Raw genomic sequence first — 23,911 nt, 5'->3', positions numbered from 1 at the left:
GAACTTAAAACAGAGTTGACGGTTGTCTGGTCTGGATTTTAAAATACTTGAACACAAGAAAAGCTGTTTTAAAGTCGACTCTCCGAGCGACGGGAAGAGAGACCTGAGGACTGGACTGATTGTGTTTCCTGGTTCTAATCGGGACCCGAGCAGCAGCGTTCTGGATGTTCTGCAGACGTCGTCCTGTTCGCTTCGAGCCCAGTGAGCAGACTCGTCTATCCTATTAGTCTTTCTAAATCTGGTTTATACACCATTCCTGAGATTATGGCGATGGTTTTTTCAATGGTAAAAAGCTGCTTAATATTAGACGTCTAACCTGATTAGCAGCTTCTAGAGAGAGAATCACAAGGCAACGCGTTCTCTTGGTTTCTGTGGTCCAAATTCAATGATTTCAGTTACTGGATAAAATAGTTTTGCATCCACGCACTGATCTGTTAAAGGCAGTGACTCACTGATGAACAGCACTTCTTAGAAATGTCGAATTTCTACGTCTGCCTTTTTAAATACAGTTTTTCCAGTAATTATTTAGGGATTTATCAGCTGCATATCCACGATGGGAATATCCTGTTCTATTTCATCCCTACTGACCGCCAGGCGGTGCTGTAAGCACTGGATATCTTCCCTCGCGCATGCGCATGTCGAGTACAATACCAACAATGTCACGTCACCCGTGACCCCTGCATGACCCCCGGAAGGGTATATCTTCCGGCGTCAGCATGGGATCGACTCCTTATTCTTCTCGCATCGCGCGTCTGAAGTACTGGACGGAAATAGGAGCTTTGTGAAGCTTCTTCCTTTCCTCCCTAAAAAACCGCCGGCCTCGGTGCAGCTTCGTGCCATTCAGGTAGGAGTAACGATTTTTTTTCGTCCTCCGAGAGGCTGTGGCCGGCGCGGTATTGATGGTGTCGGGTTGCGGCGGCGTCTCCCCGCCCCGCCCCCCAGCGCGGCTGACAGAAGGTAAGCTGTCAGCTGCGCCTGACACCTGATCACAATCTGCGCAGGGAGACAGCGTTTCGCTTCCTCTCCCACTTTATTAATGTGACAACATTATTTTTTCCTTGCAGATTATTTTTTTCTTTGAAAAAAAAAAAGAAAAAAAAAAAAAAAAGACAGGAAGGGATTATTTTTCTTTGGAGAAAAACACAAACACCCTTTTTTGGTCTTTCTTACAGCCGTGGTGAACGCAGCGTGTCCGCTCCCTCTCCCACCGGCACATTTGTGGTGACGGCAGTGTTTCGCTCCCTCTCCCACTTTATTGATGTTACAGCATTATTTTTTCCTTGCAAATTATTTTTTTCTTTTAAAAAAAAAAAAAAAGGAAAGGAACGAGAGAGGATTGTTCTCTTCTTTTTGAGTAAAGACGCCTATTTTTGCCTTTTCTCATAGCCGTGGTGACGGCAGCGTGGCCCTCCCCTCTCCCGCCTGCATATTGGCGGTGACGGCAGCGTGCTCGCTGTGGTGACGGCAGCGTTTCCGCTCCCCTCTCCCACGGACACATCCGTATTGGCGGTAGCGTGGCCCTCCCCTCTCCCGCCTGCATATTGGCGGTGACGGCAGCGTGCTCGCTGTGGTGACGGCAGCGTCTCCGCTCCCCTCTCCCACTGACACATCCGTATTGGCGGTAGCGTGGCCCTCCCCTCTCCCGCCGGCACATTGGCGGTGACGGCAGCGTGCTCGCTGTGGTGACGGCAGCGTTTCCGCTCCCCTCTCCCACTGACACCTACATGGTGACGGCAGCGTGACCGCTCCCCTCTCCCACCGACACATTCGTGTGGACGGCAGCGTGACCGCTCCCACCGACACATTCGTGTGGACGGCAGCGTGTCCGCTCGTCTCTCCTACCAGCACATCCGTGGTGACGGCAGCGTGTCCGCTCCCTCTCCCACTGACACATCCGTGCTGACGGTAGCGTGGCCGCTCCCCTCTCCCACCGGCATATTGGTGGTGACGGCAGCGTGCTCGCTGTGGTGATGGCAGCGTTTTCGCTCCCCTCTCCCACCGACACCTACGTGGTGACGGCAGCTCGTCCGCTCCCTCTCCCACCGGCACATCCGTGGCGGCGGCAGCGTGTCCGCTCCCTCTCGCACCGGTTGCTGTGATGGAGCGTTCATGCCCAGGGTGCATGGCCGCCCTGGATCCTGCGGATGACCAGGACCTCTGCGTGTCGTGCCTGGGCCCTGAGCAGCCGGAGCCGTCGGCCTGCCTCCCCTCATCCCAGCCGGGGTCTTTTCTGAAGCGATCGGCAAAGAGAGTGGGGGTGCCCCCAAACGACGGCGGATGACGAGCCAGCTCTCCTCGAAGGTAGATCGCTTGGCTGCCGACATGAAGCAGATGAAGGCGCTCCTCCTCAATCTGCAACCTGGTACTGGCCAGGTGGAACCTGCCATGCCAGAGTTTGCTCTGGGGTCGCCACCGCCGCTGCCGGAGGACGCCATCTCCATTGCAGCCTCGGCGAGCCACTTCAACGTGTCATCAGGGGACCCGGCCTCACAGCGCTCGGGGTTCTCCTCGCACTCATCTGCCCAGAGCTCTCGGGAGGGGACGGTTTGTTCCTCCGTGCAGAGCATTATCCGCACTGCCCTGGCACACTTGCAGCCGCCATTCCGTCTTCGTCGGATTTTTTGAGGGAGCTGCACTCATGCTGGAGAGATGTCACAGCCGGCTGATGACCGTGCTCTGACGGCGATGGAGGACGCTGCTGTGGCTGGTCTCCACCACATGCCCCCCCCATCGAGCCCTCCATTGCAAGCACTGATAGTGGCTCCTGATGAGGCTCTGAAGTCAGATCCCAAGTGCCCCTCTACCCAGAGTAGGGTTACTGATGGGCATATTTGTAAGGCTTATGAAACAGCGGCACGCATCGGCCGGCTGGGGAACACCCTTTCTCATCTGCTACTGGCTCTCTCCACCTCCCTGCAGGATGCACAGGTGGATGATTCCACACGGGACTTGTGTGATGTGTCCCTACAGGCTTTGCCTCCCAAACGAGGGAACTGGGGCGGCTGATGTCCACCCTGGTGCGCATGCGCCGTCATGTCTGACTGGCACAGTCGCCCCTGACGGAGACTGCTCGTAGGGTTCTTCGTCAGGCACCGGCAGAACCGGGGGAGCTGTTTGGGGCAACTGCCCTGGAAGCTCTGAACCGCACCGCCCTGGCCGATGAGACCAGGCAGCGGCTGGTGTACCTTCACAGGGGTGCGGCCGCTTCCTGTACACCGGGAGGCCCTTCACCGGCCCCCGGGCTTCGCCCCCGGCCGCCTGCCCACGGCGGCTTTCAGCGGTCTGTGAGTCAGCCTGCTGGTGACTTTCGCCCCCCTGTGCGCGGACCGTCCCACCAGCGTCGGGGCGTTGATCCCGACTGTCGCCCCCCCGGGACGTCCAGAGCCCGGGGGAGACGGCGCTAAGGCCACGGAGCCGGTCGTCAGCTACTTTTCCGGCAGCAGCTCGGTTACTGGGCTGCCTGCTCATTGGGGCCCGGGTGGTTTCCACCCTAGCCCAGGGGTACGTATTGCAGTTCCGACACCGGCCTCCTACCTCCGGCCGGGTTGAGATGACCATCGTCAGAGACCCGGCAAACATTCCGGCTCGGGCTCAGGTGTTGCCTGCCCTACTGGCCAAGAGCGCCATCATGCCGGTGGACCCCCCGCCGCGGCCTGGGGGTTCTACTTGAGCTACTTTCTCGTCAGCAAGAGAGACGACGGACGTCGTCCCATCTTGGACCTGAGGGACCTCGACGAATACATGAAGGTCCTGCCCTTCCGGAAGCTTGACCACAGCAGATGCTCTGCGTTGGTCAGGAGGAAGTGGTTTGCAACTGTGGACCTACAGGGCGCTTGTTTCACGTGCCGGTCGCGGCACGTCACCGGTAGTTCCGGGGGCTCGCCTACCGGGGCCACCGTTGTCGGTTCAGGGTGCTCCTGTGCGGGCTCTCCCTGTCACCGAGGATTTTTTTCACCAGGTGCATGGTGGCAACCCTTGCCCCTCTTATACATTTGGGCCTGCTGTCGCTACGCCCCCTGCAATGTGGCTGGACAGCCTCGCCTGGATGCCAAGAGGCACGGGCGCAGGCTGGTCAGGGTTTCGCGGGTGTGTCCATACCCTTTCCATACACATTCCGGCTGAGGGGTGTGCCCTTAGGCGCTGTCCCCTCCCTGCCGGGAGACTTTCATCAGTAGTCCGCACGCGCCACATCAATGTGCTGGAGCTCTGGGCTCTGCACTTCACACTAACATTTTTTGCAACTCCTGTGGGGGAGGCACGTGCCGGTTCGGTCGGACAGTGTGTCCACTGTTCCTTGATCGGCCACCAGAGGGGGCCCCGACTCTGCACAGCTGCTGCAGGTGTCCCGGGGCCTCCTAGTGTAGAGTGTCTCCTCGCCTGCCCGGCCTGGAGACAGGAACCGGGTGACGGACTTCCTCTCCCGGCGCAAGCCGCCTTTGCAGAGGGTCCTCCAGAGGGCTCACGGGCTCCTCTTGGTGGCCCCCTTCCGACCGGGGAAACACAGTTTCCACTGCTGCGGAGGCTCTGCTGCGACACAACATGACGCCCCCCAGAGGGACCGTCTTTTCCAGCCGGGGATTCAGGTTTTGCACCCCGACCCCGTCGTTTTTGGCTCTGAGTCTGGCCGCTGCGGCGCCCGACCCATTGTTGTCAAGCTGTCCTGAACACGTCAGGGCTGGCATCTCGAATGCCCATGTGCCTCCCACCCGCCTCTGGTATGAGTGCGAGTGGGGGAGATTCTCTGCCTGGTGTGCAGACGGGGCAGAGGACCCTGTTCTTTGACCCGTGGCCATGATCCTGGGGTTCCTTTCGGTCCCTCCTGGATGGTGGCCGTGCTCAGTCCACTTTAAGGGTGTATGTGGCGGTCATTTCGTCGCAACATGCCCTGGTTGAGAGTGCCACCGGCTGGTTTCTCTCTCTCAGGGGGGGCTCTGAGGCTGCGCCCCCCCCCCCCCCCCCCCGAGGAGCCCAAAGGCCCCAGTTTTCGATTCCATTCGAATGTATTTATATAGCGTCTAATACAACAGATGTTGTCTCTAGACGCTTTCCAGAGAACCAGAACATGAACATAAATAGAAACCCCCGAGCAGTGTGGGACCTGCCCATGGTGCTAGGTGCCCTCTCTTCCCCACCCTTTGGGCCCTTGGCCCGGGTGGGCCTGAAGTGGCTCTCTATGGAGATAGCTTTTCTCCTCGCTATAACATCGGCGAGTCGATGAGTTACATGCCCTGTCAGTCAGCTCAGGGGCTACGTTGTGGCCGAACGTGGCGTTCCTGCCCTAGGTCCTGCAGAGAGTGGGCCGAGCCCTTTGTGCCCCGTACGGGCCCTCGCTGCTTATGTTACCGCGCCTGTGCGACGGTCGGAGCAGCTTGTTCTCTGCTATGGTGGCCCCAACAGGGGGCGTGCTGTTTTCTGGACAGCGCCGTCCCACTGGGTGGTGGACACCGTCGAGCACGCCTAGAGGGCCAGTGGCCGCCCCTTACCAGTGGGGGTGAGGTGCCACTCGACCAGAAGCGTCGCAGCTTCTTGGCTGCCCTGCAGGGGGTGCCTCTGGAGGACATCTGCACAGCGGCTTCGTGGACGTCGCCAGACACGTTCTCCAGCTTTTACCGGATCAATGTCGCCACTCCCCAACCATTGGGCGTGGTTCTACTCCCGGGTCCTTCTGCCCCTGGTCAGTGAGGCAAGTGACCGGGATCCTACGTGACATTGTTGGTATTCGTCATCCAGTGCTTACAGCACCGCCTGGCGGTCAGTAGGGACGAAATAGAACGAAAGTTACGCCTGTAACTACGGTTCTATGAGTCCCGGATGACCGCCAGGCCTGCCGGTCACTCCGAATCCTCGTGCTCTCGCGAGAAGATTCTAGGAGTCGATCCCATGCTGACGCCGGAAGATATACCCTTCCGGGGGTCATGCCGGGGTCACGGGTGACGTGACATTGTTGGTATTGTACTCGACATGCGCATGCGCGAGGGAAGATATCCAGTGCTTACAGCACCGCCTGGCGGTCATCCGGGACTCATAGAACCGTAGTTACAGGCGTAACTTTCGTTCCTCCACATCCCAGAGAAATGCTGATGTGAGGACTGAAGAAGTCACTGGAATACAGTGAACTCCGGTTTTAACCCTTGTGCTGTATTCGGGTCAAGGAAGGAGGAAGAGAAGAAGGGAGGAAAGAAGGAAGGAAGGAAGGAAGAAAAGAAGGAAGGAAGGAAGGAAGAAAGAAAGAAAGAAAGAAAGAAAGAAAGAAAGAAAGAAAGAAAGAAAGAAAGAAAGAAAGAAAGAAAGAAAGAAAGAAAGAAAGAAAGAAAGAAAGAAAGAAAGAAAGAAAGAAATGAGCCAGAAAGAAAGAAAGAAAGAAAGAAAGAAAGAAAGAAAGAAAGAAAGAAAGAAAGAAAGAAAGAAAGAAAGAAAGAAAGAAATGAGCCAGAAAGAAAGAAAGAAAGAAAGAAAGAAAGAAAGAAAGAAAGAAAGAAAGAAAGAAAGAAAGAAAGAAAGAAAGAAAGAAAGAAAGAAAGAAAGAAAGAAAGAAAGAAAGAAAGAAAGGAAAGAAGGAAGAAGGGGAGAAAAGAGGAAGGGAAGAAGAAAGGAGAGAGCAGGAGGAAAGAAGGAAAGAAGGGAAAAAAGAAGAAAGGAAGGGAGAAAACAAGGAAAGAAGGAAGGAAGGGAGAAAAGAGGAAGGGAAGAAGGAAGGAGATACAAATAATATAATATATTACAAATAATAGCACTGACCAAAACACCTGCAGAAATACTGCAGGAATGACATAGCAGCAGTTAAATGCAGCCTTCTGTAAGGCTTTAAATATCCACTGTGCTTACATCAAATACATCAAAACACAACAATAAAAAACACTTTTCTGAATTATCAATATGACTCTGTCCTTCACAGGATAAGTAAAATGGATCACTGCAAAAACTCAAAATCTTAACAAGAATATTTGTCTTATTTCTAGTTAAAATGTCTCATTTTTAGTAAAAAAAATCTCATTACACTTAAAACAAGACTAATCACTGGAAAAAAAAAACAATTTTCACCTGTTTCAAGTAGATTTTCACTTAAAATAAGTAGAAAAATCTGCCAGTGGAACAAGATTGTTTTGCTTGTAATGGGAAGATAAATCTTGTCCCACTGGCAGAGTTTTCTACTTATTTCAAGCGAAAATTGACTTGAAACAGTGAAAATTGTCAAATAACAAGTTATTTTTCTGGTAATGACTCTTGTTTTAAGTGTAATGAGATTTTTTGACTAAAAATTAGACATTTTAACTAGAAATAAGACAAATATTCCGAGTAAGATTTTGAGTTTTTGCAGTGCAGGATCATGCCCTAAGATGATAAAACAAGACCCTTCCAACTGACAGGTGACCACTCTGCTGCTACTTATACTGTAGTATTACCTGCCAGAGGAGCTGAAGGAAGGGTTTGGGGTGGGAGCATTCATGCTGCTGTCCAGTTTGTCAACCTCATTGGACGGCTTGCTTCCTGCTAAATAAGATAAATACATAAAAAAACATGCTAGCAACTCCCAAAATATAATTAACCTGTGTCCTCTGGACTGAAACAGAACAGTCATGGTTAATATATACAGTGTAACTGTTTAATATTCCGGCCCCTGGTCACTGGCACTGAGCCGGGAAGAGATTTTTGGCCTAAATAAAATCCTTTAAATCCGGTAATTCTAACACAGCCTAACACCAGAGGTGGGTAGTAACGAGTTACATTTACTCCGTTTTGGGAAAATGTTGTACTTTTAGGAGTAGTTTTGAATCACTATACTTTGTACTTTTACTTGAGTAGATTTGTGAAGAAGAAACTGTTCCTCTTACTCCGCTACATTAGGCTACGTTGAGCTGTTACTTTTCTTTTATCCCTTTTATCCACGTACGCGTCAATCTCATGACATCACTGGGTGATTCTTTGGGAAAAATGTTTGTTTTTGCATGTTTTGTCACATTTACACAGACTCAAACACACACAGAGTTTCTATGAGTTCATGTTTGTTCTAGTTCTGCCTGGTTAAAAAAGAAAAGTACAAAGGTTTGAAATTTTGTGCTACTTGTGCTTAATTTATTTTTTATTCTGTTACTATTTTTTTTTATTTTATTATTTATCAAAGTACTTGAATTTACTTTAAGATTATTTCAATTTAAGCTATTTTTTATTCATTTAAATTTATTTTATTGATTTAATTTGCTTGACGATGATTATTTTGTACTTTTGTCTGTTTGAACGGTTGTGTTAAAAAAATAAATCAGACATTACTCAACAGTTACTCAGTACTTGAGTAGTTTTTTCACCAAGTACTTTTTTACTTTTACTCAAGTAATTATTTGGATGACTACTTTTTACTTCTACTTGAGTCATATTATTCTGAAGTAACAGTACTTTTACTTGAGTACAATTTTTGGCTACTCTACCCAGCTCTGCCTAACACATATTAACTAAAAAAGTGCAGTAATGCAGATGATACACCGTGATTGCTTTAAATGAGCTCTTTCAAACACTCCTCTCTTCAGATTGAGGTTAGACACGTCTAAAAGGAACTTTCACTCCTTACCATTAAAGACCATAACCCTTTCCACCACGGAGGTCTCTGTAATGTGTCTAGAGCTTTTTGTTAAATAAATAAGTTCAAGCCAGGTGTCCGATGTTCTGAACATGGTGTACACTTTTAAATAATACTTTTAATACTAATATTTCTTATACTGCAGAGTTGCAGAGAGACATTTGAGAACAGGTTTCGTACCATCGCTATCACTAATTCCACATGAAGGCAGTGGCTGATTTGGACGCAATTACTTTTTTTAAAAAAGGGGTGGAATCCTTTTGTTTTCAGCAGCAGGGTGCAAGCAGGACGTAGCTTAAAGGGGACCTATTATGGCATTTAATGTCTATTTTAAACAAGCCTTGAATGTCTTAAAAACAAGCTTTTGATTGTTTTTTCTACATAAATTAGAAATCCAGCCTCTGGGCCATGTCTTTATTTTTACTGTTTCTAACCTCCTTCTCTATGAGGGATTCTGAGAGGGCTGCCTGAATGACATGTAGCAGGGGAGGCACAAAGCCTCGCTCTGGGCAGAAGAGCAGCGGCTCCGTACACAATTAAAGCGAGCGAGCGTCAGCGACAAAATAAATTCCATTGCTTTATTTTTTTTTGCATTAGACTGTCCTAACTGGCCGCGAGTTTAACGGTTTCAGTGTGGACAGAGAGCGTCCGATGTCACGCAGCTCGACGCGATAGTCGGACGCTCTCATTCAGTTATGACACGGTGTAAACGGATCTTAAAGCCTAAATTATGGTTCTGCGTTAAATCGACGCGTACCCTACGCCGTAGGCTCTGCGTTGGTGAAACGCGGAACCATAAATCAGCCTTTAGTTCCCTGAAGGGGGGGACGGTTACATCGTCTTCACACTAATTCACACAGGAAGATTTAATTGAATTCTAAACCGGTACACCACAGTTATTTACTCCGATTCCTCATCATTTTACACTTCTTATGTTACAAGACAAATGAATCATGTTAACTGTAAAGAAATCACAACACTGAATGTTCACAAATGGCAACTTTATTGTTAAAAAAATAAAATAACATTTGTACACATTATATACACCATATACACCACTTATATACACCATACACTGTTTATATACACCAAGTTGTATATAAATAACATTTATGCACTATTGCTGGCTCAAGGAAGGACCGTGCGTCTTCTGAAGGTGTCGTTGAACAGCTTCAGGTGCTTGGAAGATCTGAAACTATAAACAGAAAGAAATGTATTACTAATAGAGCTCCGGTGTTACCCAACGAGTAACACCGGAGCTAAGCTAAATACTTAGCCCATGCAAAGATCATATCTGTAGACAAATATAAATAACATAAAAAAATTAACGTGACTTACCGCTGACTCGTGTGCAGTTGCCGGGTCCGTGCTGTGGGCACTGATCCTTTTATGAGGGTAAATGTCGATGCAAAACCTCATTTTTAGTGTCCCTCGTTGTTGAAACAGCCACCGCTTCTGAACAATGGCGGAAGCTCCGGCCGGCGGAGTTAGTTGTGGTCGTGGTTTCAGCATCGGAGGCCCACCTATGGAAATCTGCTCCCGTCGTGACTCACGACGGGAGCAGATTCTGAACGGCTCGTAAAAGTCACATCAAACTGGACGGCTCATCCGGGCGGCTGTACAGACAGTGCAGAATTTGGTTGCTTTCATCCTTCTCCAGAGCTGGGTAGTAACGAGTTACATTTACTCCGTTACATTTACTAGAGTAAGTTTTGGGAAATGTTGTACTTTTAGGAGTAGTTTTGAATCACTATACTTTTTACTTTTACTTGAGTAGATTTGTGAAGAAGAAACTGTTCCTCTTACTCCGCTACATTAGGCTACGTTGAGCTGTTACTTTTCTTTTATCCCTTTTATCCACGTACGCGTCAATCTCATGACATCACTGAGTGATTCTTTGGGAAAAATGTTTGTTTTTGCATGTTTTGTCACATTTACACAGACTCAAACACACACAGAGTTTCTATGAGTTCATGGGCTTGTTCTAGTTCTGCCTGGTTAAAAAAGAAAAGTACAAAGGCTTGAAATTTTGTGATACTTGTGCTTAATTTATTTTTTTTATTTATTTTATTATTTATCAAAGTACCCTACTTGAATTTACTTTAGGTTTATTTTAATCTAAGCTATTTCTTATTAATTTTAATTTATTTTATTGATTTAATTTGCCTGAAGATGATTATTTTGTATTTTGTACTTTTGTCTGTTTGAATGGTTGTGTTAAAAAAATAAATCAGACGTTACTCAACAGTTACTCAGTACTTGAGTAGTTTTTACACCAAGTACTTTTTTACTTTTACTCAAGTAATTATTTGGATGACTACTTTTTACTTCTACTTGAGTCATATTATTCTGAAGTAACAGTACTTTTACTTGAGTACAATTTTTGGCTACTCTACCCAGCTCTGCCCCTCTGAGTTGGCAGGCTGAGGGGAGACCACGTTATATATGTTAAAGCAAGAAAAAACGTGTTTTTCATAATAGGTCCCATAATAGGTTGAACACATTGATGACCTGTCCTGTATCCCGTGAGTCTGTGGAGACATTTTTCCCATGGTTGTGTTATGATAACATACATTTTCACTTCCTTTGGCCTGAAGATGAGATAAAGAAAGGTGTTGGGTTTCAAAATTCTCTGGCGTCTCAGGTGAAGATGGAGACTACAGTTTTAACTGCAAACATGCAGGCACTGACTGTACAGGGGGGTGAAGAAATTCAGCACCCTGTAGATTTAAAACCTGCACAAAAATTGTTTATTGGATAGAAAACACTTCAGTGCTTTAAGATATTTCCAGCTAAAGCAGAAGTCAAGAACCTTTGCAATTTTTACCTCAGCTCCTTCCTGTACATGTGCGGTCGTTAAGTCGTATTTATGACACAGATCCACTCGTTTGGTTTCACTCTCCCGTTCCTGCAACCCAGTCTCACACAAAAACGTACCCTGCCTACGTTGGTCCAAAGTGCAAAAACGTAGAGGGGCTACAACATTAGCCCTTGAAATGTATAACTGTTACGTTTTTTTAGCCCTTAAAACGTATAACTGTTACATTTTTCTGCCGATTCGTTTTGCGCCCAAGTCACGTGACTTTTAAGATTCTGGCCGTGATACCAACAAACACGGTGGACATTTTTCATTTTTGAGTGAAGAAAATCAATATTTTGAGTTAGTTTCTGCATAGAAATGCGTTTTGATTACATTTCTAGCAATACATATTTCACTTTCATAATATTCACTCAGTAAATGTATATAATCTCTTGCTTGCTCGTGGTTGCAAGGTTTTTTCAGATCTCGTCAGAATAATGAAAATCTGGAACGTTTTAAAAACGTGAAATGGTTACATTTTTGGTTGCTGTACACGCTGTGAAGAAAATCAATATTTTGAGTTAGTTTCTGCATAGAAATGCGTTTTGATTACATTTCTAGCAATACATATTTCACTTTCATAATATTCACTAAGTAAATGTATATAATCTCTTGCTTGCTCGTGGTTGCAAGGTTTTTTCAGATCTTGTCAGAATAGTGTAAATCTGGAACGTTTTAAAAACGTGAAATGGTTACATTTTTGGTTGCTGTACACGCTGTGAAGAAAATCTATATTTTGAGTTAGTTTCTGCATAGAAATGCGTTTTGATTACATTTCTAGCAATACATATTTCACTTTCATAATATTCACTCAGTAAATGTATATAATCTCTTGCTTGCTCGTGGTTGCAATGTTTTTTCAGATCTCGTCAGAATAATGTAAATCTGGAACGTTTTCAAAAACGTGAAATGGTTACATTTTTGGTTGCTGTACACGCTGTGAAGAAAATCAATATTTTGAGTTAGTTTCTGCATAGAAATGCGTTTTGATTACATTTCTAGCAATACATATTTCACTTTCATAATATTCACTCAGTAAATGTATATAATCTCTTGCTTGCTCGTGGTTGCAAGGTTTTTTCAGATCTGTAATCAAAACGCATTTCTATGCAGAAACTAACTCAAAATATTGATTTTCTTCACAGCGTGTACAGCAACCAAAAATGTAACCATTTCACGTTTTTAAAACGTTCCAGATTTACATTATTCTGACGAGATCTGAAAAAACCTTGCAACCACGAGCAAGCAAGAGATTATATACATTTACTGAGTGAATATTATGAAAGTGAAATATGTATTGCTAGAAATGTAATCAAAACGCATTTCTATGCAGAAACTAACTCAAAATATTGATTTTCTTCACTCAAAAATGAAAAATGTCCACCGTGTTTGTTGGTATCACGGCCAGAATCTTAAAAGTCACGTGACTTGGGCGCAAAACGAATCGGCAGAAAAATGTAACAGTTATACGTTTTAAGGGCTAAAAAAACGTAACAGTTATACATTTCAAGGGCTAATATTGTAGCCCCTCTACGTTTTTGCACTTTGGACCAACGTAGGCAGGGTACGTTTTTGTGTGAGACTGGGTTGGTTCCTGAGTCCTATTCTCCTCTGCCGGGATGTCGACTGTAGCTGTGAGCTACTTTCATCGTTGTTGATGTGTGACGATGTGCTGTGTAAAGAGATGCCCAGTTGTCACAACCCTGCGTCGATGGCCCATCACAAGATATACAGTACATTCAACCTGATTCAATTCTAGTCTATTCAAAAATACTTTATTTACCACTGAAGGGATAAGAATGGGGTTAAAAATGGAGCATATGGGGTCAATATGTAATCTTTTTTGTTTTTTCTTCAAGTGATCCACTTGGGTTTGCACATATGACTCCAAAAGGACAGCAAAGTTGAGCCCGTGGCCTTTCATCACCCATGAACCTGAGTATAACCTGAGTATAACCATCAACAGTCTCGTATGGGGCCCAGGTTTTCAGCCCATTCGTGTCTCCCCTGGGCCCCACCCAAGCGTTGGCTGGGAAGAGACGACCAGCATTTGAAGCCAAAGTTCTTTTGGGTGATTTTGCCAATAATATGATTGTAGACCATGAGCTAGACCGGGGTTCAGCAACCCGCGGCTCTCCTGGAGCTTTTTCAAAAATGTTTGACCTTTTTTTTTCCTTTTTTTCTTTTTTTCTTCCTTTTTCCTTTCCTTTTTAATCTCGACATTTCGACTTTTTTCTCAAAATTTTGTCTTTTTTCTCAACTTTTTTCTTGAGATTGTACTTCAACATTAATCTCGACATTTCACCTTTTTTCTTGAAATTTTGACTTTTTTCTCAACATTTCAACTTTTTTCTCGACATTTTGACTATTTCCTCAACATTTTGACTATTTCCTCGACATTTTGACTTTTTTCTCAACATTTCGACTTTTTTCTCAAGATTGTACTTCAACATTAATCTTGACATTTCGACCTTTTTCTTGAAATTTTGACTTTTTTCTCGTCATTTCGACTTTTTTCTCGAAGTGCATAATGAAAAAAAAAATCTTCCCCCAGTTCTAACTAATATAGATACATGCAGCATGTCTTTGTCTTCATTCTAAGGCTGATACAAGACTTTTCATTTTTTGTGGCTCCAGACATTTGTTTTTTGTGTTTTTGGTCCAATATGGCTCTTTCAACATTTTGGGTTGCCGACCCCTGAACTAGGCAAAGCTTTCTAAACGTAATCAAGTATTCCCTTGAATGAAAATGAAAAACAGACTATTAATACAAGAAAACGAGCAATTTTGCTTTTCAAAAATATACTTTAATACAGACAATCTTATAAACAGCGTGCATCTATCACTTGTTAACCCATTAAATCCAACACAGTAATACTCAGGACACCCAACACATACAGCAGAACAGGTATTGACATGCCAAGTGCTGTTTCTCACCCCCCGACTCCGGGAAGGAGGTGGGAAACGGGAGCGTTAACTCATCTAGAGAGGTTGGGAGTGCACCTTCCCTTTATCAGCATGCAGTGCAGTCTGTAATCCTTCCAACGAATGTGACACTTTCAGGCTTGCTTGATTTATTTATCCCCCGTGTTATTTATCTGGGTTGATCTCAACAGTAAAGTCACTACACGGCTAGGCTACTGGATCTGGTGGCACTGATGGGTCTGTGGGGTCTGCCATGTGGTTGTGAGGAGACTCTGAAAACAGTAGACCGGTACCCACTAGTATTATCTGTGTGATGACCAAAAAAATAAATTGTTCTTTTTGCTGTTCTCAGTTTTGTACGAGTCTCCGTCATCAGGATATGAGAAGTGCAGACCTTTAAATGAAAACATTCAAAAAATATTGAGTGAAATTGCAATTGCTAGATGTTCCTTTCTGATCTCTCAGCATCTCGCCGAGGGAAAGCAGTTTTATTATAGCACAGGACCTCTGCTGACATGGAAGGACGGACCACGATGTAAAGATTGGGTGTTTGCAGCTTTCCTCACGTCTTTTTGTTATCTGGCAGTGTTCTGCTGCTGGTTTCATTTTGGGACCAAACTCTTGTACGGCGGTAGGTCTGCAGCTGCACGGCTGATTACCAGGTTTACGCCCAAAAAATAAATAAAATAAAAAAATTAAATGATTTTAGTATTCATAATTTTGAATAATTACCAGGCAAAGATCAGTGCTTTCTCCATTCAGTACAATTTAATGAATTTGTGAACGAGTCTGTTCACACCGATCCCACTACAAGTCCTGAGGTCTCTACGAAATATCTGTGACATGCTTTGTTCAAAATACCTGGTGAGCCATGAATATTTATTTATTATATTATTTATTTATTATATTTTTTTTCATTATTTCTTTTGTGTTAATTATGATATTCATTCTTATGCAACAAGGCACAAAGATGATTTTAATTTACCGTTTTGTAGAACATCTAAACATCAATCTTTCCCCACTTGTGGAATTCACTCAATAAATCTCTTAAATCATCACCATTCTTGCCAATATTCAAAAAACATTTAAAGAACTTTCTTATTGTTTCATTTTTGTAGTGTTTATTATTTAATCTGAGTTACATTTTCTTTTGTTTTTTGTTTTTTTACTCCCCCTTGTGTAGCTTTTGTTTTGTTTTTTATTCATATGTGGAAAGGATTCTATAGAAGCCACCAGGCTTCTTCCTTTCCTTGCATGTATTTCAATGTTTTTACGTTTATTGTTCAATTTGTTTTGCTAAATAAATAAACTAAACTAAATATTCAACTTACAAAAAAGTTACAGTGTGTAGTGCCTGGTACTTCTCCCGTTCACAGCCATTTCCACTGGTACAGAATGTACCGAACTGGTCGTGACAGGAAAGGGTCAGGCCTCATTGAAGACTGGTACAGAGGTGCCGAGCCACTTCTCAAAAACAGAGAGATGGGGGGGCAGAATAGGCGACCCACTTTGGACAAATGAGTTTTTACTGCAAACCCGAGTCATTTACTGACGTCCACATTTTTTCATCATTTGGATTTTGTTGATACTAGGCTGGTTGTCGACTTAGACTAATGTGCTTGACATGAAGCCGGGTGGAAGCAACTATTCTGAACTGGAATCTGTGAATCTGAAAAAGAAATAGCATCACAGGAAGTGACTGGGTTTGTGTAATATCTGAGTTTTAAAGTTGGGAGTCACTTAAAAAAACAATAGCAAAAAAAAAATTGATGGTCTCTTGTGCTTTTAAAATCTGTAAATGCTGTTGATGAATTGGATTAATGAGCACAACAAAGAGGCTGCAAGAATGAAATCTCTACTGATATACGTTCTACACCACAAACTAGCAAGTTTGGGTCGACAAAACGGTATGTTTGATTTAATAAAGTTCACTTTGCCCATGACTTTACAATTTAATTTTGCTTTCATCAGAATCGATCTGATGAAGGCGAAAAGAATCGCCGAAACATGTCAGGTATTTAAAAAACCTAAAAATAGCAAATTAAAACGGTATGCTTGTTCTAATTTTCAATTTAAAAAAGAAGAATCACTTCAATTCACTTAATTGTCACAAGTCTGTCCATCATTACTGCACCGAGAAACTGCTCAGACCGCTCATGATCGCAAGACCGCGGTTTTCTTCCGACGTGAGTATTTACATGGCAGAACTCACAACAATGACAAGGATGTGAATGCCGTCTCACGTAGACGAGAGAAGACATATTACACTGCAGCATTTAGCAAATGCTAGGTCAAAAGGCAGCAGTGAAAAGCTAATTAGACTGTAATTTAATAGCTTGAAGGACCACATTTAGCAAAAGTAACTGGTAATACCAGACCTGATAGTGCCTTATGTTCCTGTCAGAGCTCTCCGCTCTCAGAGTGCAGGTTTACTCGTAGTTCCTAGAGTATCCAAATGTAGATTTGGAGGGCGGGCGTTCTGCTATCAGGCACCGTTACTATGGAACCAACTTCCAATCTGGGTTAAGGAGGCTGACACCACCTCCACCTTTAAAACTAAACTTAAAACCTTTCTGTTTAGTAAAGCCTATAGTTAGTGTTTAGTAAACCTCTAGCTGGTGTTGGTAAATCTCTAGGTAATGTAAACTCTAGTGTGTTAGAGTCGCTCCTGTAGTTTATTGTGCTGGCCCCCCCTTCTCTTCTCTTTTTTCTCTTTTGTTCATGGTGCAGGATCCTCTGCCGGTGGCGAAGAGCATCTCTGAATGCAAAACACCGGATCCTGCAGTGTGGGAGTGAGAGGGGCAGGGTAACGGCCCCTTTTGGGCGGGGGAGAAGCTTCGTCCCTCAAGACTCCTCTCCCTGGCCCTGCCCCTTTTCAACCTTTCCCCGACCCTGAACCTAACCTGGGACTTGCTGATTGGGCCGGAGCTTCGGGAGCTGCGTGCTGGCCTGCGGTCCCCACCCCTGGTCATCCCGTTACTGCTTCCACATGCCTGCTGTGTGCTGCTGCCGTCCCTGACCCACCAGTCTGGCCTTCGGCAGGAGATTCCCCCCTTATGAGCCTGGTCCTGGTCCAGGTTTCTTCCCTCCTAAAGGGGAGTTTTTCCTTGCCACTGTTTGGCTTAAGGTTTTTCTCCCACTAGGGGAGTTTTTACCTGCCATTGTTTATGTAATAACTGCTCGGGGGTTTATGTTCTGGGTATGGGTCTCTGGAAAGCGTCTAGATACAACTTTTGTTGTATTAGACGCTATATAAATAAAATTGAATTGAATTGAATTAATAATCATTTCCTCTAATAATTTCTTTTGACATTTGACTCCAGAAAAGTTCATACATGTAGTTCAGGTCGTCCAGTTTTCGTAACAACAAAAGATCCTCAACTTGTGACCGCTCCACCTCTATGTTGCATCACTGTGCTGCATTTCTACGTTTGCTGTTGTGAGGGTTATGTTTGGATTTGACGAGGGGGACGTGCTCATGAAATACTGCCCCTGGTCTGGAATGATGTCGTTATATAGTGTGCCTTTATGTGTACTCCCTGGTTTTAGGCCCAGTCCCAATCCCCCCCGTACCTCTACTTTTCAGCACTACCCCTAAAGTTTGTGCGTTCCTGTGAGGGTAGTGGTGTCCCAATTCCTCTTTTCATCTAGGGCTAGTGGGCATAACGAGGGCTAGTTGGTATCAATCTAGCCCTTCACAGCAAGGGATTTCAGATGCTGACTCGCTGAGGGCTAGAAAATTTCCCAGAATGCTTTACGTCATCATTTGCAGACTGAATAAATAAAAATAAAAAAACATGGCGGACATTTCTTATTTTTTAGTGAATAAAATCAATATTTTGAGTTAGTTTCTGCATAAAAATGCATTTTAATTACATTTCTAGCAAGAAATATATATTTTACTTTCATAATATTCACTCAGTGGATGTACATAATCACTCCTTTGCCCGTTGTCCGCGAAAATCTCGCCAGAATAAAGGATGATTTATGGTTCCACGTTACACCAACGCAGAGCCTACGGCGTAGGTTACGCGGTGACGCGCGCCGTACGGTGTAGGCTCTGCGTCGATTTAACGCGGAACCATAAATCAGCTCCCAAGCCGGCAGCTCTTCTCATCCCGAAAACGTCGGAGCAAATTTCTTAACAGGCATTATTTGGATAAACTGAGCCCAGGTTGGGGATTTTAACGGTTACTTTTATGCCTGAAAAAATATTAAAACTTAATAAAGTGGCATATTAGCAGCGCTACAGCGGAAATTAAAACAGCTTTTAGCTCTGGGCTTCCTGATATGGTGTGACGTATGTGCAAACGTAACTACGCAGTCGCTTACGTACCCGAACGTAAACCACGCGGTGACGTAGCAAGTGGTGTCCCAATCCCTAGGGAAGATTACAAGGGCCCTACTAATTTTTAGGGCTAGTGGTAGAAAGTAGGGGGTGTATTGGGATTGGCCCTTAATCCCAAAAATGTAACTTCTCCGGCTGCAACACGTCTACAGGAACCCTTTCTGAAGCACAGCAAGAGTAAGAAATAAAGCTCTTCTGCTTAAGCGGAGTCGGATTCACACTGGTGTTTAATGCGATCACCTGGGATGCGAGTTAACGCCACGTCTGAACATCTGAGCGGTGTTTCACAATACACAGGTAAATTCCTAATTCAGAGCTACGGTGGGTATGCAATGAAGCCTAATTTTCAAGATCTTTACCACTGTTTTATGGCGTTAAGGCATCACAATAAAATCGGCACGGATGTAAAGGACATTTAAAAATGCTAAATGTTACTTTTGGATGGAACATTCAAACGTGACAGGACCACACTGAGAACACTGGAGTACACTGAAAACAGGCACCAAACCATTACAATTATAACACAGATAATCACTGTAGTAGCATATGACAGTGTCTTTGACAAATACTGAGGAATACTGAGCGAACATGCACTACAAAGTCAAGTAGAAGACAATTGAACAAACACTGCTACATCTACTGTAGCTAATGCTGAATATGTTGGGCTTTTATTTAGCTATTGCTGCTGACTTTGTGCTTGTGATGGAAATACCCCGTTGCTTTCACACATGGCTAATTGTCAAAGCTGCTCTTGTGCTATTGATATATACTGGTGACTTGTAGTATTTGTCACAGTAACTATAGGTTTTATTTTTTCGAATAAGCTGTGAACTGCTACCCACGTGTGTGTCAGCTCCTCGCTGCATGAATGCATGCGTTTGCTGCTCCGCTTGCTTCATAAATATCTCGTCTTTCTACATCTGTAGCGGAGGCAGCAGGGGACCAGCATCTCTATCTAAGTCAACTTGACCATCTTCACTAAACATGAAAGCTTTGACCCAAACTAGTCTGTGTCGGTAACAATAAAGTGAAAATATCTAAATTCAAAAGACCACGCCATGCTTTTGACTTTGCAAAGATGAATGGACTTGCTGCCAAAGCAAATACTGAAACAGCATAGAAAAACAATGGATTCTCTGCAGGCGCCAATCACGGGGGCTTCAAAGGAGACGGCGAGGGCGAGATGAGAGGCCGGATGCATCGTGGTTTCTGAAAACACACTGGCTAGTCCTCCACTGACTGACTGACTGATGCAAAGGTTTGTGTTTTTGGCAGCCTGTCTTTTTTTTTCCATTGAGATTTACAGGCAGATGCGATCAGGTTGAATCAAGTGCCCTCTAGTGTGATGCGTTGCCAGATGTGCAGCGATGGTCAGGGAAATATCCAAGACGAGCTCGGATAACAGGACGAAGGAGTTCTCAGCATTTTCAAGGTATCTATGGGGTGAACCTTGAAGCATCGCTGTCATTCACAGTTCATCCTTTTTGCCTTCATTGTCTTTTTTTCCCCCCACAAACTTTTCCAGAATCCTAAACACGGAAAATCCTTTCGAGCTCTCGGCACTCTCTACCTCTTGTCCATTCGTTGCGATGTCCAAGAAGTTACCGAAACAAGAGAGAGAGAGAACACCAATGGGGGCGAGGTGTGCGGTTACAGCGGACACACTTTGTTTTCTGGGATGGGAAGCTGAGCGAACGAGCCGCAGTCGGTTTGAGAATCCTCAGATCTGGGCGGCGCCGTGCCGCCCATGGGGATCCGGGCTGCGATGGCCGACATTTCTCCGGTCTGAGACTCGGCTGTGATTCCGGGTCGGTCCGTGGTCTGGTTTATGTTGCTCTCCGGGATGGTCCCCATGCCGGTGAAGTGCTGGATCAGGCACTTCCTGAACTGGAGAGAAAAGCAGGACGATAAAAGGGGATTAGCTTCATTACAATGTTTCCCCGTGCTTCACACCAGGGCCGGAGAAATTGGAGCCACCTTGAGGGGAATGGGGGGGGGATTCTACGGTGGCCGAGAGTGTAATTTTTTTCGTCTTCTTCTTCTCCTCTCACATAAAAACACCGGTGCATCAGCAAAAATAGTCCCCGGTAATTCACTTCCGTTGTGGCTTTTTAATTTGCGTCGTTTTTTTATTTTATTTGCAGCTGGGTTTCTTTATATTTTCAGAGTTTCTTTTATTTGAAGCGGCGTATCTTTTTGTTTGCAGCGTTTATTTTATTTTCTAAGCCTTTCTTTTATTTGCAGCGGCGTTTCTTTTTGTTTGCAGCGTTTATTTTATTTGCTAAGCGTTTATTTTATTTGCAGCGGCGTTTGTTTCTGTTTGCAGCGTTACTTTCATTTTCAGCAATGGCGGTAGGGTTGCCACCTTTCAGAAATAGAAATAAGGGACGCCCTGATTTCAGCAGCGCAGGAGCAAAAAAAAAGCCCCAAAACTTCTAAACTGAATAAAAATGTGTTTATTTTATATGAAAAAACGAAATGCTTTGATTTAAAGTTTAAAGTGCTTTAATAGCATTGAACTTTCATGACTGTACAGACAGACAACCATACAACTGAAATATCCTCCTATTCTATGTATGTCCACATCAGCCCAGATGTATAATATAGCCTACAGGTGAAGAATATGGTGTAAAAGTTAATTTATTTCAATAATTCAACTAGAATATGGTGTAAAGGTTAATTTATTTCAATAATTCAACTAGAATATGGTGTAAAGGTTCACTTATTTCAATAATTCAACTAGAATATGGTGTAAAGGTTAATTTATTTCAATAATTCAACTAGAATATGGTGTAAAAGTTCACTTATTTCAATAATTCAACTAGAATATGGTGTAAAAGTTAATTTATTTCAATAATTCAACTAGAATATGGTGTAAAGGTTCATTTATTTCAATAATTCAACTAGAATATGGTGTAAAAGTTAATGAAAATACGGTACAAATCGTGTCCCGTATTAGTTCAATACGGGACGCAACATTTTTTTCTCAAATAAAGGACAATTCCGTATTTTACGGGACGGGTGGCAACCCTAAATGGCGGGTCTCGGCCACCGTAGGATTCTATAAGAATAAAGTCATGAAATTATAAATCATCAAATATCATCACTTGACTTATACATTAATGGCACTTTTGGATCACACTCACAACTTGTAGCTAAATACAACATTCCCAAATCTATCCTGTTTCGATTATTTCAAATCCGAGACTATGTCAGGACGCATTTACCCAATTTTGAAATTCTGGTAAAGCATGAGGCCCTTGAGGTAATAAACAAATTCGAGCCTATTGCTAAAGGGGCGGTTTCGTTCTTTTACCAGATTCTACAAAGCAATACTTCATCGAATACAGCAAGTATTAAGCAGACATGGACGGATGAGCTGAATGTAGAATTGGAAGAAAAAGTATGGGATGAATGTTTGAAAAGTCTACATGACTGTTCTGTGAATGTCAGGCACTGTCTTATACAGTTTACGACGTTACGTAGACTGTATTCTTCTATATCAGGGGTCGGCAACCCGCGGCTCCAGAGCCGCATGCGGCTCTTTAGCGTTGCCCTAGTGGCTCCTGGAGCTTTTTCAAAAATGTTTGACCTTTTTTTCCTTTTTTTTCTTCTTTTTTTTCCTCTTTTTTCTTCCTTTTTCCTTTCCTTTCTAATCTCGATATTTCGACTTTTTTTCTCGAAATTTTTACTTTTTTCTCGACATTTCAACTTTTTTCTCGACATTTCGACTTTTGTCTCAAGATTGTACTTCAACATTAATCTTGAAATGTCGACTTTTTTCTCAAAATTTCCGCTTTTTTTCTTGACATTTCGACTTTTTTCTCGACATTTAAACTTTTTTCTCGAAGTGCATAATTAAAAAAGAAATCTAAAAAAAACTAATACAGAAACATGCAGCATGTGTTGCCTTCATTCTAAGGCTTATACAAGACTTTTCATTTTTTGCGGCTCCAGACATATTGTTTTTTTGTGTTTTTGGTCCAATATGGCTCTTTCAACGTTTTGGGTTGCCGACCCCTGGCCTAGAGAAAAGCTGCAGTTTCTTTCCCAACGTTTCACCCATTTGTCTGCAAGTCTGCGACTGGTAATTTAGTACATTCTTTTTGGTTATGCAGTAAACTTAATAAATACTGGAAAGGTATTTTCCATTGCTTCTCTAGGGCTTATGGGAGATGTTGGGAGCAGGATCCACTTGTAGCCGTTCTCAGGGCAACTACCCCTTTGTCTTTTGCCAACAAATATCAGAAAAAGGCTGTTCTATTTGGAAATGTGATTGCAAAAAAGCTTATCCTCCGGACATGGAGGGCAGACACTGCACCCACATATGATTTGTGGCTGAGAGAAATCCACCTACCAAATTCCAAATTCCACCAAATTCACATGGAGAGACTGAGACTTCGTAACGAAGACATGTTTAAGAAAATGTGGGACCCTGTACTGAAATGGTTTCAAAGAAAAGATTGATGTATCAATAGGAACCTCCTTGCTGTGTGTACTACTTATTTTACTTTTTACTTTGTACAGTCTTCTTTAATTATACTTAGTTTATTGTATGGATTGCAACCTTTACTATTTTCTTACGAGATGTGCTGAATCTGTTCAAGTTTTGTTTGGTTTGAGGGTGGGGGGAGGCTTTTCTTTTATCTTTTATCTTTTCTTTTTTCATTTGTCTGCTCTGTATCTTTGAAATTCTGAAAAGCAATAAATATATAAATATTTATATTTAATATCCATCCATCCATCTATTATCTTAACCCGCTTTATCCTTTGCAGGGTCACGGGGGTCTGCTGGAGCCTATCCCAGCTATTTTCAGGTGAAAGGCAGGGGTTACACCTGGACAGGTCACCAGTCCATCACAGGGCCACATATACAGACAAACAACCACTCACACTCACACCTACGGGCAATTTAGGCCACGTTTCCACATAGCCGGGTATTTACAAAAACAGATATTTCCCCATCTACGTTTTGAAAAATACCATCATTTCCAGGAACCTGCATAAATATCTGTTAAGGTGCTATGAGCAGCCAAACCTACAGGGGGCAGTGTAACGAGAAGATAAAGTCATGCTAGCCAATCGGAATCCTGGAAAAAAACATCAACAAATGACACAAGTAACTTCCAGTTACTTCCAAGATGAACGAGAGTCTTTGGTTTGGAGTGACAGAAAAGTGGAGTTACTTTTAAGTGTGACTTTAGAA

General features: G+C 43.9%; 1 protein-coding gene across 1 annotated transcript in view; it reads right to left on the bottom strand.

The window, feature by feature from the left end:
- Window positions 1-18,147: 18,147 nt before the first annotated feature.
- The window catches only part of valopa (vertebrate ancient long opsin a), a 45,550-nt gene continuing 39,786 nt past the window's right edge, over window positions 18,148-23,911 (bottom strand). The window contains exon 5 of the mRNA XM_061745406.1: window positions 18,148-20,592. Coding sequence (XP_061601390.1) covers window positions 20,356-20,592 — 237 coding nt within the window. The 3' untranslated portion in view covers window positions 18,148-20,355. The remainder of the gene's footprint in view (window positions 20,593-23,911) is intronic.

Source organism: Cololabis saira, chromosome 17, assembly GCF_033807715.1.
Source record: "Cololabis saira isolate AMF1-May2022 chromosome 17, fColSai1.1, whole genome shotgun sequence".
NCBI classification, from domain to species: domain Eukaryota; kingdom Metazoa; phylum Chordata; class Actinopteri; order Beloniformes; family Belonidae; genus Cololabis; species Cololabis saira.
This window is presented reverse-complemented; position numbering and strand designations above follow the sequence as displayed.